The 16,855-nt window shown below is 41.3% G+C and overlaps 2 protein-coding genes across 3 annotated transcripts in view; one reads left to right on the plus strand and one right to left on the minus strand.

The window, feature by feature from the left end:
• SPATA6L (spermatogenesis associated 6 like) overlaps nucleotides 1-16,855 on the plus strand; it is a 135,388-nt gene that overhangs the window by 94,665 nt on the left and 23,868 nt on the right. Inside the window, exon 14 of one of the 2 annotated variants that reach the window (XM_064361478.1) lies at nucleotides 1,775-3,553. The exons of the other annotated variant lie outside the window; for it this stretch is intronic. The gene's annotated coding sequence lies outside the window, so the exon portion shown is untranslated. Of the gene's footprint in view, nucleotides 1-1,774; nucleotides 3,554-16,855 lie in introns of those variants that run through there. 2 annotated transcript variants of the gene reach the window in all.
• SLC1A1 (solute carrier family 1 member 1) overlaps nucleotides 1-16,855 on the minus strand; it is an 87,714-nt gene that overhangs the window by 17,750 nt on the left and 53,109 nt on the right. The window contains exons 3-6 of the mRNA XM_012454562.2: nucleotides 6,564-6,656; nucleotides 4,061-4,175; nucleotides 2,390-2,432; nucleotides 668-766 (exon numbers count right to left, since the gene is read on the minus strand). Coding sequence (XP_012309985.1) covers nucleotides 668-766; nucleotides 2,390-2,432; nucleotides 4,061-4,175; nucleotides 6,564-6,656 — 350 coding nt within the window. The remainder of the gene's footprint in view (nucleotides 1-667; nucleotides 767-2,389; nucleotides 2,433-4,060; nucleotides 4,176-6,563; nucleotides 6,657-16,855) is intronic.

The following is a 16,855-nucleotide window of genomic DNA, read 5'->3' on the forward strand; positions in this document are numbered from 1 at the left end:
ATCTGGTTCATTTTATTCTTTTTTCTGACACTGGGTCTCACTCTGCCACCCAGGCTGGAGTGCAGTCATTAATCATGGCTCACTTGACTTCCCTGGCACAAGCGATCCTCCCACTTCAGCTTCCCAAGTAGCTGGGACTATAGGTGTGCACCATCACACCTGCCTATTTTTCTTTTTTTGTAGAAGTAAAGTGTCATTATGTTGCCCAGACTGGTCTGGAACTCCTGGGCTCAAGCGATCCTCCTTCCTTGGCATCCCAACATGCTGGGATTATAGACATGAGTCACTGAACTGAGCCCTGGTCCATTTTAAACAGCGAAATCAGCAAGAAAAATCACAAAAATACAAAAAAATGTGACATGAACACACTGCAGAATGGACACTGTTTCCAGTATGAGAACTAAAGCAAGAAGGCAGAGCCCAGCCTCATTCAACCTCAGCTGGGAACATGCCTGTCGGGTGACTCAAATATTTTGCTGCTCTTTGTGTGCCTGCAGATTACTGAAAGCCCTGTAAGGATGGGTTTTGGGATCAGAAATAAATTTTAGCAAGTAGGTGAATTCACAAATGCAGATGTTATGAATGATGCGGATTGACTATATTTCCTGCTCAGTTATGACTCAGTGCCTGTCTCCTGGGGAAGAGCAATAGGAAACAAGAATGGTACCTTGGAAATAGCAGTTGTCATGATGGCTGTGAAGGACTGTTCTGTCATGTTCATCTCTGAGTCGCTGGGAGGTGTCACTTCTTCACGCTTAGTTTTGTACTGCATGTTGGAGAAAATCAAGGACAAGCAAACAAAAAAAGAATTCTTTTAAGCGTTTGAGGCCAAATCACAGGAACATGTTATTTTGGCCAAACAGGAGCCACTGAAGAGATCTACCTCCCATGTCTTTGTTGGCTCCAGTTGTCAATGATACCTCCCATCACATTTTGGAACTAAAAGCAGGACTGAGACATTTAAACCCCTGACTCCCACAATCCCATTCAATTATGTCAAAATGTTCCTTCACTTTCACAATAAGTCACAAGTTGATGGAGCAATAATACAAAAGAGAGTACTGGCTAGATCTGCAGGTACTTTCAGAGACAGACTCTGTAAGGATTCCTGTCAATCATTTTTTTTTTATTAATTCATGAATTATTTAATATTTATTATTTTAAATTAATAAATTATTTTTAATATAAGCAAAAACACTTCATCACTTTGATAACATCACCACAACTTTAATAAGTGTCAAGAAAGGTTTAATGATATGGTTGTTCCAAAATCAACAGTCCCCCTAGGGCTATTCAGTGAGTAAGACTGCTGTTGAATTCTCTTCTTTCAGCTCTGTTTGGTTCTGTGGAGCTTCCACATGGGAGTTTAAGAAAGAGTGAGTATATTATTACACCAGGGATAAATGTCCCCCCACAAGGCTCTGCCAACACCGAGAACCTTATAAACAACCACTGTGACTGATCTGCAAGGCCCCCCTGCAATAGAGGAGGTTCTGTTCCTTGTGGAGGCCGGCAGGGAGCAACAGAATTGCCATTTTTGTTGGTATATACAGAAGTCTCTGTTCATGTAATTTACATAAATGAATACAGCACTTTGTGATGGACTCAGCTGTCTTAAAGCACATAGATAAATAGGAGGGAAAGGCTTGAAGTAAATGGAGTGAAGATATTGTTCAATTTTCCTAGAGAAAAAAAAATCATGGCTTTGTTACACTTCTCTGTAGAGCTCAGCAATGGGGATGAAATGATTTTTTATTTTATTATTTCTTTTTAGAGACATGGTCTTGCCATGTTGCCCAGGCTGGTCTGGAACTCCTGAGCTCAAGAGATCTGCCCACCTTGACCTCCCAAAGTGCTGGGATGACAGGTGTAAACTTCTATGCCTGTGTGGGACACAATGATTAAGGAGAAGACTGAACCCAGACATGGACCACACCATCAATGTTAGATCCTGGGTTCTGATACCAGAGGAAAAGGAAAGAGGAGAGAGAGAGCTACATTTTTTTCTGCAGACAGTTTAAATTTCCGTACAAATATATCACGGTTCTCTAAAAGTAGGCACTGGAGGCCACATTTTAAAATACTCATTATTTGACAGATTTCTGACTTGTACCATTTGAGCCTTTTTGGGGGAAAAAGCATAAAGGAAAAAGGAAGCAGAGTAACTTGTGACATGCACTTTACTGTGAGCCAGCAAGGCTGGACACAAAACAGAGACATCACATTAAACTCTGCCAGTCACAGGTGTACTTCCTGCTGCCATTTTCATCAGGCTTATTCCATTTCTTGGAAAAAAAACTCTTAATTAATAATGGGAAGCAGAAAAAAAATCTCTTAATTAATAACTGGAAGAGGGTAGCAACTTAAGGGCACAAGTAATTAATATTACCTGCTGAAAACAGGCCTGGACAAGATTCTCAGGGAACATATTCCTGTTGGAGACATGAAAGGCAGTATTATGTAGGGCAAACAGTATTGTTTTGTCATACCTAATGTATTGGTGGAAATGAGTATAATATAAAATTAACACTCTGGTTTCTCTTCTGGCCTCTCCTTTTCCTAATACTTCCTTGTTTTGAGATTTCTCTTTTCCTGCTGTGCTTCACCCAAGTATAGAAAGCTCTTCTAATCAACCATAAAGGAGGTTGTATAGAAAGCTCTCCCAATCAACCATCATTTAACTGATTCACTGAGTAACTGACATGCTTGCTCTCCTTGGTGAAATGGACACTCACAGTTAAGAGACTATTTGTTCTTTAATATTCTGAACATTTCTGTTTTCATCAGTGAGGATGTATGCTTACTGATACGATTTGGCTTCGTGTCCCCACACACATCTCAGGTCAAATCGTAATCCCCACATGCCAGGGGAGGGGCCTCATGGGAAGTGATTGGATCGTGGAGGCAGTTTCTCCCATGCTATTCTCATGATCATGATTGAGTTCTCATGAGATCTGGTTGTTTGAAAGTGTGTGGCACTTCTTCCTTTGCCTCACTCTCTCTCCTGCAGCCATGTAAGATGTGCCTTGCTTCCCCTTTGCCTTCTGCCATGATTGTAAGTTTCTTGGGGCCTCCCCAGCCATGTGGAACTGTAAGTCAATTAAACCTCTTTTCTATATAAATTACCAAGTCCCAGGTAGTTCTTTATGGCAGTGTGAAAACAGACTAATACACTTACCAAGAGTTCATTGTATTTGTTCCCCAATTCTTTATACCAGTTGCAAATATCATCATAATTACTGAATTACATATTATATCAACCAATAAAATATGAACATAAAAAAGAAGGTATGGTTTCTAAAACTCTAAGCTGCATGCCTGGAAACTCAATAAAAGCCAGTGACTAATATGTTTATGGTTAGATTAGTTATGGGGAGATTATAGAAATAAAAAGAAAAACTGGAAAGATTTACACTCAGCTTTATTTGCAATGTCTAAACGTTTTGGTGCTCTCTTCTATAGAAACTTTCTCTGGAAATTGCAGATGATGCATTTATAAGGGTTGCATATGCAACAGAAATGGTATGAAATTACCATGAGCTGACAAACTCGAAGAAAAGACCTTGGTCTTATGTCAAAAAATTGGTGAATAAATTCATTAAGTTTTAAGTGAAAACAAAATATGTAACATTTATCTTATATCATTTTTTATGAGCCTCTGCTTTAACTGGTATTTTTTTATTGATTGACCTATTTACAGCTCTGGTTGCTTTAGATAAGAAGGTTTCTCCTGTACAATTTAAAAATGTATTTTTCTAAGGGTGTTCCAGAACTGACTACCAATCCATCTCAGCATCTCTCTGCAACATACATCTGCATCTCTCTTCATTCTAAATCCTGATGCAGAAGGCTGTTTCTGTCCTTCCCTCTTGGAACCAAAACTTGGCAAGCAGTATTGGCTATGTAATTTGTGGGTTCCTGGGCAAAATGAAAGTACAAAATAATTCAAAAATTATTAAAAATTTCAATACAGAAACAGCAGAACATTAAACCATGCACAAGGCCTTGTGCTACTATAGGATCACAGGCCCTTGAAGCCACCTTGTGGCAAGACACTTACCTGATGAGGTCTAACATGGCATCTACTGTACTGACTTCAGGGGTGCTGCCTGTCCTCTCGATTTCAGTCACTTTCTGGGTGACACCAGGCTTGATGCTCACCACCAGCACAATACCTGTGGCCAAGGACAGTGTCCACAGAGCATTAGGAACCTTCCAGGGCACCTGGCACACCTAGCACCTTTAGAACAGTGGGCATGGTTGTACTAGACAATACTGTGATGGGGAGGACCCTGAGGTCCAGCCAAAATACTGAAAATGCTGAGCCTCCTCTGGAACCTCAGCAGCTACCTTAATTACTCTTCCATTTAAATGAGGAAACAGAAAGAACTCCATGTGTGTGTGTGTGTGTGTGTGTGTGCGGGCGCGTGCTTCTGGAAACACCTGCTGATGAGAATATTCTTTTTCTTGAACTTAGGAGATCAGTCTAGGAAGGTGTTAGGGTAGGGATGATCCATTTTCCAGCCCAGAGAATGCATCGATGTCTTTCTGCAACTTTTATCCACAGATGCTACAAAACAAGCCTTGCCTTCCTTCCATACCATAGGTCTTCAGGTATCTAGAAAGCAGCCATGTGGGAAAATGTTGTTCCAGGGGTGGAATGAGGACAAATAGATGGAAGTTATAGGGAGAGAAGGTTCATCTCTCTGTAAGGAAGAACTGTCTACATGACAGAGCATCTGACAGCACCATTGTGGCTGTGGGAAGTAATGGGTTCCTGTCACTTGAGTGTCCAAGCCAAGGTGGGAGGAAAAGAGACCAAAGCATTGGAGGGTGTTTGACTGGAGGGAAGTGAAGAAGAAAAAGGACCTCACGTTCTTTATTGCTCCTCCCTCAAGAGGTGGCAATACTAATCCAAGGGGTACAGGGCTCTGGGATGCTGAATGGGTCCATTTTGCTAGTGAGAGGAATCACAGGGCAGTAAGGGACCTTCTCCTCTCTCAGGGTTCTAGAAGGGATGTACACCTCCAGCTAATAAGAGAGCAGTATATTGCTTCTTACTGCTACTTTTTCTCTGTGTCTGTCTTCCTCAGCAACGTCATGAGATGATGTGATTTTGTTTTATGGCAGAGTTCAGGCCCTCCTGGGTCCCTTGACCTAATACCAGTAAAGCCTCACCACATCCCACCCCTTCTTATCAGCTCGTTAAAGCAGAGCTACAAGGGCTGAGCTGCTGCCACATCTGAGTACATGCTCTTTCTGTCTTCCCATTCTGGGCATTCTTCTTAAAATGTCACACAGGGTTACAAAGACTAAGCATTCTTCAAGACACCATGCTAAAGGTATAAGAACAGCTGCTCCCTTATTAGAATTTTGTCCCTCTTACAAGTGGGGTTTATCCTTAGCAAGGCTCTATTAGCTGTTAGCTCTTGTTACTGTGTGAAATGCACTAAAATGCTGTATTTCTGGAAATATTTTATAAGTATACTCAACTCCATTATTAGAGAGTAATTATCCACTTTAAGAATTATATAAATGGCCAGGTGCAGTGACTCACACCTGTAATCCCAGTACTTTGCGAGGCCAAGGCGGGAGGATCACCTGAGGTCAGGGATTCGAGAACAGCCTGGTCAACATGGCAAAACTCCATCTCTACTAAAATAAATACAAAAATTAGCTGGGCATGGTGGTGTGCACCTGTAATCCCAGCTACTCGGGAGGCTGAGGCAGGAGAATCATCTGAACCCACAGCCTGGGTGATAAGAGTGAGACTCTGTCTCAAAAAAAAAAAGAACTATATAAGTGCTTGGCTTCCTTTCCTTCTACCTAGTGATCCTGACAAGGCGTAGACCTGTTACCCTCTTTCTGTTTTTCACTTGAAACTTTAATAAGTAGCACCATGGCTCAAATATAGCCAGCATTACATTCATCACATGAAAGATACCATGCAGACAGACTTCAAAGGAAAAAGCTTCATGGTACTTTGACAATACTACTTTCTGATTTAAAAAAATTGTGTGTTAGAAGAAGCCCAACTACTTTTTAAAAAATATATTTTTCTAAATTATAAAGAGATTTGAGGGTCTTGCTATGTTGCCCAGGCTAGTCTTGAACTCGGGGATCTGCCTGCCTTAGCCTCCCAAAGTGCTGGGATTATAAGCATGAGCCACTGTGTCCAGCCCTAACTACTTTTTTTTTTTTTTTTTTGAGAGGGAGTCTCACTCTGTCACCCAGGCTGGAGTGCAGTGGTGTGATCTCAGCTCACTGCAACCTCTGCCTCCCAGGTTCAAGTGATTCTCCTGCCTCAGACTCCCTTGTAGCTGGGACTACAGGCACATGCTACCATGCCCAGCTAATATTTTTGTATTTTTAGTAGAGACAGCTTTTCACTATGTTGGCAAGGCTAGACTCAAACCCCTGACCTCAAGGGATCCTCTGCCCACCTCAGCCTCCTAGAGTGCTGGGATTACAGGCCTGAGCCACTGCGTATGGCCGCCAACTACTTTTTGAACAAAAGAAAATCACCATTACTAGAGTAATAAGGATTCAGAAATAAATTTTACCTAGAACTACAGCAATGACAGTGGTACAGAAATAATACACGACAGCACGTAGACCAATTTTTCCAGATACATTGGAATCCAGTGCAGCAACACCTGAAGGGGGAGACAGAAATGAAATCACATTAATTTTAAAAGTCAGGTTTCCAGGACTGGCGATTTAATCCTCAAGGTGTGAAATAAAGAGCCGAGGGATGTTCTCTAAATCTACCAGACAATGGGCAACAACATGCAATGGGCAAAGGCAACACTTGAAAATTCCACACGCAGAGTTAAGAGAGGAAAGCCCAGCGAGGTGCAAGTCCCTCTGCAGGCAGCTTCCCACAGCCTTAGCCTACAGGAGAGCCCTGCCTTCAGATCTTCCTGGAGTTGGTCAGGAAATAGTCATAAGGAGACTCCCTTCTGCATTTGCACTAAGAACCTTACCAAGATTTGTATTATGTCATTCAACATCCCTTATGATAAACCTCTTTTGGAATTCAGTTATCGAGGAAAAGTCTATCTTGAAGAACTGAGACAGTTTTTGTTGTTGTTGTTGTTGTTGTTGTTGTTGTTTTGAGACAGAGTCTTACTCTGTTGCTCAGGCTGGAGTGCAGTGACATGATCTCGGCTCACTGCAACCTCTGCCTCCCAGGTTCAAGCAATTCTCCTGCCTCAGCTTCCTGCGATTCTCCTGCCTCAGCTTCCTGAGTAGCTGGGATTACAGGTGCGTGCCACCACACATGGCTAATTTTTGTATTTTTTTGTAGAGATGAGGTTTCACCATGTTGGCCAGGCTTGTCTTGAACTCCTGACTTTAGGTGATCTACCACCTCAGCCTCCCAAATTGCTGGGATTACAAGTGTAAGCCATCATGTCCGGCTTGAGAGAGTTTTGTTTTTTTTTTAAACACTTAATGAGAATCAGGTAACTCATAATAGTTTTCCTTTCTGGCTTTTCTGTCAGGAAGCTCAGGTGCAACTGAAAAAATAATTTTTATATATGATTGTAAAAGTAATATATATTCATTACAACTATCTGAAAATAGGAGAAAAGGTAAAGATGAAAACAAAAATCACATCATTTCAACAACCAAGTTAATATTCTGGTGAATTTTCTTCTAATATTTTTCTCATTTTTTGTAAATAGCTGAGAGAATTTTATAGTTTTTAACCCCCTCTCTTCTTACTATTGTAGTTGTAAGCATTTTCCCTCATTGTTACAAACTCACCCTGGCTCAATAATCTGTCATGTGGCTGTACCAGAATGTACTTAATGATACACTTACTGCTGGATCTTTAAATGATCCCGGGGCCAAATTCACAGTAATGTCATTATGCATTCTGGCTAGCGTGTTTCCTTCCTCTTTTCATGATTTTCAAATTGCTTCTAAGTGAAAAACCTTATTATGTATAGCTTTTATTGTGAGACATCTTAAAATTTCCATTTGAAAGAGGAAGGATATAAATAAATAATTTCCCAGAGCACAGGTAATGTCAGAGACTTACAATCATATTGTTAGATCTTGCTTCAAATGGTCCTTGGCTACCAATAAGGTGACTAAGTGTTGCCCACATTTGAAAGAGCTGTCTGGAATGTCAAGGACAGCTGGATTTGAGGCGGAAGGCAGGCATCCCTCCTTGCCAGAAACCCTTGCTCTCTATCAAAGATGCTCATATAAATGGAGTCAAATGCCGCTCTGCAACTGGACTTGGACATGGGAAATGGGCCAAGTTGAGAAGCAACTGAATCATCTTTCAGCAAGCTGTCATTGGAGGTTTCAGACACTACCCAGCCTGATTTCCAAAATGAAGGTCAAAGGATCATCACAGAAAATTATTTTTGCATCTTCAACACACATAAGTTGTCCCATAACCATTTGCAAGCCTAAAAGTACAGGGTAGCAGGAAAAAGGAAGAGGTTGTCAGAAGGCAACCCCAAAGGAAAGGTAGTAAACCTGTATGCCTATCAGCATGCACAGGTAGCTTTTTTATTCATTTCCCACACTATAAAAGGCATATCCATTTTTTTTAAGTGACTAGGGATTATGCTTCTCATATATAATCATACATATTTGACGTACAGGAAAAAATCTGCAAGGAAGTGATCATCATTATGATGACAGAACAAGTCATTTCTCACTCTAAACACACCATTTCTCTGGCTGTTGATTGCTCCTTTGGAAGTTAATATTTTGAGAGAAGGTACTCTGGCAGCTACCCCAGGATGTTGTTAAGGAGCCATTTGCCAACTTCTGGGAAAAAATTGTGCAATTGCCATATAATGGCCATACTGCAATAGTCACATTCTAGAATAACCTTGATGATGGATTCTATTCATTTTGAGAAAAATGCAGTTTGCCGCGCGGAAGAGACTTTCTTTTCCTCACAGTAAGACAATGAAAGATAACAATCAGGCAAGGAACAACAACAACAACAAAAAAGTCAAGAGGGATTGAAGGCCAAAATTCAGAAACAAATTCACTATCTCATATTTAGTTTAGGTCTCTTAAAGAAAGAGCAAATCATTATGCAAATATGTAAGCTTGCTAAGTATATTATATAATTTAAAATATATGCCTGTTTCATTTTAGAGCTCGGTACATTATTTTGATAACTATGATAATTATTTCTAACAATAATCATAGATTTAAAAAGAAACAAAAAAAAAAATCACCACCTTAACAGACTCCAAGTAACTCACATAACTACCTGTAACCCTAACATGGGATCTATTTCCAGATATAACGTCTTTCTTTGGTAGATGCCCAATTTAAGCAGATTCCAGCCCCTAAAGTGCAGTCAAGTGAGAGTCACAGAGTGGTTACAGAACTGTCCTCGGGTATGTGTTTGGTGCCCTCTCAGGATTTTCTTCCAGCAGTGAAGCAAATTAAATCTATATGGGTAATTGTTTCCAGCATATGTTATTACGTCTTAATTTGTCTTAATGATTTGGCCATGGGCTGGTGCCTCTGCTTGTATTCCAGGACTCAGCTGGCAATAAAAGGCTTGATAATGATGAGATCCTTGGTGGAAATACCTTAAATAATACATCCCCAAGTAGTCATCCAATTTCCACTCTGTCCTGGAGCACAGCAACTGTCTTGTAATAACTTTCAGCAAGGGCCTTTGTTTCCCATTCCACTTATCTGCCTCCATCCTATCATTTTCCTGGATATATCGGAAATGTACTCGAATCAACAATTATACATCTCTACACTGTATAGTTACCCCTCTACCTCTCTAGTCATCACTGATGGGGGCAGAGCTGGCCCCCCAATCCAGGCTCTTAGATGATTAATTGCGTTGTTGGGGATAAGGGTGGTGACCACTGTAGAGGGAGAGAAGAAATACAGGGAAACAGCCGAATCTTCGAAAACCTCTATAAATAGGAACTTTACAGAACTCAATGACCATAAAATGTCTGTGTGGATGGTTATAAACACCCCATCTGCCAATAATGTCAATAATGATGAGAATGATCATTATAATACAAATAACGATAATGATCACAATAGACATCATATTGAGCAATGACTACATATTAATGCATCATCTTTAATTCTCATTATAACCCAAGGAGGCTGGCATTATTACCCCTGTTTTACAGAGGACAAAACTGTAGCTCAGAAAGGCTAAGTACCAAATGTTCATAAAGCTGGTGAGGTGAGTGGTATTGCTGGGATCCCAATCTACATTTGACCTCAAAGGCCATATTCTTAACCACTGTTCCATATTGGCTGTATCCATGTGCTACAAAATTCTAGACCAGCACTGTACAGTAGAACTTCCTGATGATAGAAATGTTCTATTTTTGTGCTGTCCCCTGCAGTAGCCAGAAAGTACACATGGCTAGCAAGCACTTGGAAAGTGGCTAGTGTGATTGAGTTTTCATTTTATTTCATTTTAATTAATCTCAATTTATTTTTCTTTTAGTTTTAGAGATGAGGTCTCACTATGTTGTCCAGGCTGGTCTGGAACTCCTAAGCGCAAGTGATCCTCCCACCTTGACCTCCCAAAGTGCTAGGATTATAGGTGTGAGTCACCATACCTGGCCAATTTTAATTAATCTCAATTTAAGTAGCCACACATGGCTAATGGCTCTCATATTGGACTGCCCAATCTCTCTAGACCCTACCAGTGTTTCGTGTTTCATGGGTGCTCAACATGTTGAGTGAACCAACTATAGCTTAACTCCATTACCAAATCTGGGAAAAGCTCTTTGCCTTGCAAACATGGGCAGGGGAAAGGAAGACACTAAGCCCAAATCTCCTGGCACGTAGTTCCATCATTGTGCTGACCGTATTGCTCTAAGGCCTGAAGCTTATTCTTAACTGGGTCCCAGTGCATTAAATAAGGTTCTCCATGAATGTTTGTACTTGAAGCTTTCCACGTGACAGAAAGAGCTGCATTTTTACAAGTAATCCTTCCCTTACAAATGACTCCACTTCAAAGATCCACTTGTGGGTTCGAAGCTTGGAACTCAGCATGGAGTCTCCTTAGAAACCACTTGTATATGGTGGTTTAGTTTGGCTCCCAGGGCAGCCAAGGAGAACACTTTTCAGCCATAAAAGACTTCACGGGAACATATGTAGCATCTCAGTGTTTTTCAACCTTGTTTTGTTGTCATTATTGTTGTGCAAACCCCACCCCTCCAAGCCTTTTTCCTAATCACCGCTCCTGTGAAATTCTAAAACCACAAACTGTATATCTGGTTATACAGTAGATGATACATGTGTTGTTGTTGTTGTTGTTGTTGTTTTTACATAAAAAGAGTAAGATTTTCTCCCCGAACCCACCACCACCAAATAAAAACAGCTTTTGCTGCTTTGGAGATGATATTGTCTTGGTGAGAACTTGTGCTCTAGCTCAGTGAATGTTGACTGTGAGAATGATAATCCAGGCATTAGACTATAACTGGTGGGATGTCAGACAGCTGGCCCACCCTAGTCCCAAACAAGTAAACCATTTGTGCTTTATTTCTGAGTTTTTACTCCCAATGGCCACCTGGGTTTCTTGCTCTCAGGCCATCTTTTGTGGCTGGTAAGGTCTAGAGGACCCCCTCTCTTTACAGTTCATTATCAGAACTGGTTTCTCCAGGGAGCTGAAAGCTGTCCTATGGGAGGTGATAAATGAGAGGAAACTAAGCAGGTATGATGGCATCTGCACAAAAATCAATAGTGAGTATTTAAAATGTTTACAGTAATTGGACAGTAACTTTATTTCTGTTGAATGTAATAATAAAAAATAGGGGCTGGGCGCAGTGGCTCATGCCTGTAATCCCAGCACTTTGGGAGGCTGAAGCAGGTTGATTATCTGAGGTCGGGAGTTCAAGACTAGTCTGGCCAACATGGTGAAACCCCGTCTCTACTGAAAAAAAAATAGCTGTGTGTGGTGGCATGCATCTGTAACCCCAGCTACTCAGGAGTCAGTCAGGAGAATCGCTTGAACCCGGGAGGTGGAGGTTGCAGTGAGCTGAGATAGCACCATTGCACTCCAGCCTGGGCAATAAAAGCAAGACTCTAACTCAAAAAAAAGTGGGGAGGGGGCTAGTATTTTGTATGTCTATTTTTAATATAATTTTTCTAGTAATTTGCTTTAACTATAGTTTACAAATGTTATTAATCTGTAACAGATCAGAAATTTTAAAAACTGGATTTGCTTCATCCAGTTTAAAAACTAGATGCTTTGTGAAGCCCTGGTGCAGAGAATAGGTACTGTGGGCTTTCAGAAGAGCCTGAGCTGTCACCAGATTGAGATGACCAGGAGAGGCTTGATGGAACAGGTAGCACCTGCATTGGGCAGAAAATGAAGAGCAGGATTCCAGTTCCCTATGAGCCCAGGGTTGTCCGTTAGAACCTGGGACAGTTTTGAGGCTGGGCTGTGGCCTAGAAACAGGGATAAAATCCCCGGTTGTCCTTGGAAGTCCGGGGCACCTGCTAGCTCTTTATTTTAGGAAAAGGCATTTGCTTTCTTCACCTCAGGATAAGGCTCTGATGAGCAAGTGCATTGGCTCCCAGCCAAAGCAGTAATCATCTGAACTTTTTACAAAAACACTCCAAAGGAAGCAGTTGCCTGGCTAAACAATAGCATGTTTTAAAAATAAACATCCGAGGGCAAAAGACTCCTCCTAGAGCTCTCTGATTAAGCAACCACCCACTGAGAACAAAGCTTTTGTGACAATCTCTCCACATTGTTGTTAAGGTATCAAAATTAAATCCCTTATTGGAAGTTCTTTTAGGTCTGGCATTTGGTGATGTTACACCATTTTGAGTGGATACCACATCCAAGAAACCCATTGTTGCATAAAGTTAAAATCCACCATGTAGATGACTCCTGTCTCTGTCACCAGCAGAGAGGCCACCTGCGCAGAGAGAAGACATGGGCTTTGGTGGGACAGACTGGGCTCAAATCCCAGCCTCCTCCCAGACTCAGCTTCTCTATCTATAAATTGTAGGATCTAAAATGCCTCTATCATCTTAAGGTTGTGAGGAACAAAGTGAACAATCTCAGCTTGCACAGCTGTTGTGAGGATTAGAAATAATGTCTATAACAGGCCTAGTACAGGGCCCAGAACCAAGTGTGTTCTCAGTAAAGAGCCTCCATGATTACTGAATAAATGATAAAGATGACGTGTGTCACTGAACAAATGGAAGGCATTCAACAAGCATTAACTGATTCATTCCCTCCCTCATTCATTCCTTCATTACATGGTCACTAAAGAGATCTTTTACAAACATAAATCAGGTCATTTTATATATCAGGATAACTTCAATGGCACTGAAGATAAAATGAGAAAATCCTTACCTTGGCAAACAGGCCTTGCAGGGGGGACACTGTCTGCCTCTCCAGCCCTGCCTTGTTCCATCTTCCTGTCTTGTCACCTCCTCCAGCCTTTTCTGGAACAGACCAAGTTCCTTCCCACCCCAAGGCCTTCAGGTACTTCCGTCTGCCTGGAGTGCTCATCCTCACGTTTCATTTGCCTTTTAAGTCCTTTCCTCAGAATCCTTCCCTGATTATCCAGGCTAAACCAGGGAGTTCTGATTTCCTTGCTTGGCATCCTGTGCGTATCATGTCTCAACAATTTTTATCATGGGTTCATTATTTTACATCTCTTTCTTACTAAGTTTTAAGCTCCATGAAGGTTGGAGACCTTGAGACATGCTTGTTCACAAATGTATACTCAGTGCCCAGCACATAGGAGATGCTCAATAAACATGCTGATTGAATGAATAACAGTCATTTAAGTATGGCTGCCTGCTCTGGATCCCTCTCCCAGGCTCTGACCCACTGGCAGCAGCGTGTTGCCAGAATAAAACTGGCCAGTCCCAGGTGCTGCCCTTATGATCTGTGTGATCTTGAAAAAGTGGCTTAATCTGTCTTCAACCTCCTGTTTCCTTATCTCTAAAGATGGAGTTAAGGTCCCACCTACTTGTCGACTTCATAGGGCTACTATGAGGATTAAATAAACAGGTTCACAATTTTCAAATTCCAAAATGTTTCTTTTATTCCCCAGGGAAAACAAGGCAGGATATGATTTTACTTTGTTAATCCAGGACATAGGGAAATCTCTGCAGCCTGGATTAGTACTCCCTGGATGTTCAAAGGGAAGGGAAGAGGCAAAGGGGAACATGCAAAATATCTTTCTGTGCATGTGTCACCTACGACATCTACTTTTCTTAGAGACATTAAGAATTCCCTTAAAATCGGTAATATCACCACTCCAGGCTATTTGGTGATGTTAACAAAATAAACTGGTCTTTGAACAGAATCAGCTAAAGATCCCCTTGAAGCGTCTGTCAGCTGGTCCACATTTGATGTTCAAAACATGCATCAAGAAGCAGTGGGCTGGATGAGCATGGTGGTTCATGCCTGTAATTCCAGCACTTTGGGAGGCCGAGGCAAGTGGATCACTTGAGGTGATGAGTTCAAAACCAGTCTGGCCAACATGGTGAAACTCTGTCTTTACTAAAAAGTACAAAAATTATCCAGGAATGGTGGCACACACCTATAATTCCAGGTACTTGGAAGTCTGGGGCAAGAGAATTCCTTGAATCCAGGAGGCAGGGGTTGCAGTGAGCTGAGATCACACCACTGCACTCCAGGCTGGGCCACAGAGTGAGACTCCATCTCAAAAAAAAAAAAAAAAAAGTGGTGGGCTGTGTCCTGGTTTCAGCAGTCCAGGAGCTGTTTTAACATTTTTACATTTTTTTCATTACTATGGAACATAGTGGTATTTGTAGTTAGGACCAGTTTTTCAGAGGACTTCATGAACTTTTTGACTCCCTGAACTTATTGTCCAATAAAAACATTAAACACACCCCAGAGGATCTGAGGAACTCCACTTTTCTCTTCCAAAGTCTGTATGATTGCTCTGACAGCAGCAGCTAGCTAATGGGTCAGTGAGACTTTCCTGGGTATGACTGAGCTGTCTCTGCTTCTCTTTATCCATAAAATTGGTATCTCAGATTTCTAGGCAGAAGCTTCTTACATGCTGGTGAACTTTCCAAACTGGTAGCAGAGCAAGTCTTTTTATATTGTTCTCATTTCCCGAATGAATGCATTCGGTGCGTTCATATCTGTGTAGCTCAATTCTAATATTGGCCCTGTAGATTCTGCTGCTAATTCAAGTACTTTCTAGGAACTTCTGAAAGTTTCAGACAAAAAAGAATAAATAAAAAAAATTATATAGCATTCTAGATGTTCTATGACACATTATTATTATTATTGTCCCTATTTTAAAGCTGAGGACAAGTGAAGTAACATCCAGGGTTTCACAGCTAATCCATGGCAGAACCAGGATTCAAACCATGGCAGTATGGCTCCTGTCTGTGCTCTTAACCACTAGACTCTCCTGCCCCTCTAGGATGGATTCTTGTTCCGGTGCCCTTATGTAGAGAATGGCACAAGTGGAAGTCACTGCTAGAACTTGCTTTCCTCACCTGCAGGCTCAAGTACAGTCCTCTTAGCAAAGCACACGAGGCCAATAAAGCCTCATGTTCACCTCTTCCATCCCATTCCTCTTCCCCATGTTTCCAGCATTCCACTTCAAGTCCCACTGTCCTCCCAAGATGCTATTTTGGGAGGACAAAGTTGCTGTTTTCTTCTGCCTGGAATACCCCTCCTCTTCCTTTCACTTGATTTCTATGCTTCCTTCAAAATGGCTCCTTGGCTCCTCCCAATATCCCCTCCACTGTCCTCATTCCCAGAAAGTGCTTATCACACAGCATTGTAAAGTACTCTTTCTTGCTGAGATAAGACTTAATTTTACATCTTGTGTGTCTATCAGAGCCTGGCTTATTAAGGATGGAATGAATGAATAAATGGTCTCCCAGGTCCATGCATCCAGTACATAGAAGATCCTTAGAATCCCTTTTTAAGAAATACAGTCAGGTTATCTTACAGCTGAACAGAGCTATGAACAAGTCTAGTACCTGTTTAGTTGGAAAGCAGGCTCACGCATGGCTGATTCTCTGGGTTTCACTATCTGAGGGCAGGACATATTTATCTCTTGCCACTATTCATTTTATTACTTGCAAATGGCATGTTCATTATGGGAACTCTTCCTTATACGCTATGTGGTCACTTCATCTTTGGAGGCCAGGCATTACAGAAATCAAATTGATATAGTAAGTCCTTTTGCTTCAACAGCTGTATTCTAACTCAACACAAATTATTGATAATCTTAGGGAAAGGAGCACTTAAAGTACAGGAAGACACCACTGGTCCCAGATGTTGCAAATGGGGCAAGAAGTTCACTCTCAGACTGTACAGTCTTAGGCAATAACTTTGTCTTCCCCAGCATGGAGTTCAAGTTTACAAACCACCTTGAATGACAATTTTTATAAAACTAAACTGCACAACAGACCATGAATGTTTCAAGAAAAGAATGTATACTTCTCTTCCATAGCTAAAGTTGACATTAAATGCTCTTAGCCACCTATGTTTATGAACAGAGGCTTATATTTAATAGCGCATTGGACAACGAAGTGATGTGCATCTTCAAGTCTTACAATTCTTGCTAACTAGGGACTCCCGGACCTGGCTATCAGATGACCTCAGCTCCATGACCATGTGAGTGGCAGGGCCTCACATCTTATATGTGGTTTTCTGTTAGTCTGTTTTCATGCAGTTGGAGTTAACAAATGTTAGCGGAATAAAACTGAACCTTGTCTCAGGGAGGCACGTGGCATGGTTCTTTTCATTGGAGGATGTGGGATTCTTTCCAGATACACAGCTGCCTCTGAGTAAATGAATACATAGCTTTTAAAAAAAGCCTTCCCCAGCACCAAAGATTTAAGTGTGTCGTCTGCTGTA

This window comes from Aotus nancymaae, unplaced genomic scaffold (assembly GCF_030222135.1).
Source record: "Aotus nancymaae isolate 86718 unplaced genomic scaffold, 86718_ANA_hifiasm-v0.15.2.pri h1tg000041l, whole genome shotgun sequence".
Classification (NCBI taxonomy): domain Eukaryota; kingdom Metazoa; phylum Chordata; class Mammalia; order Primates; family Aotidae; genus Aotus; species Aotus nancymaae.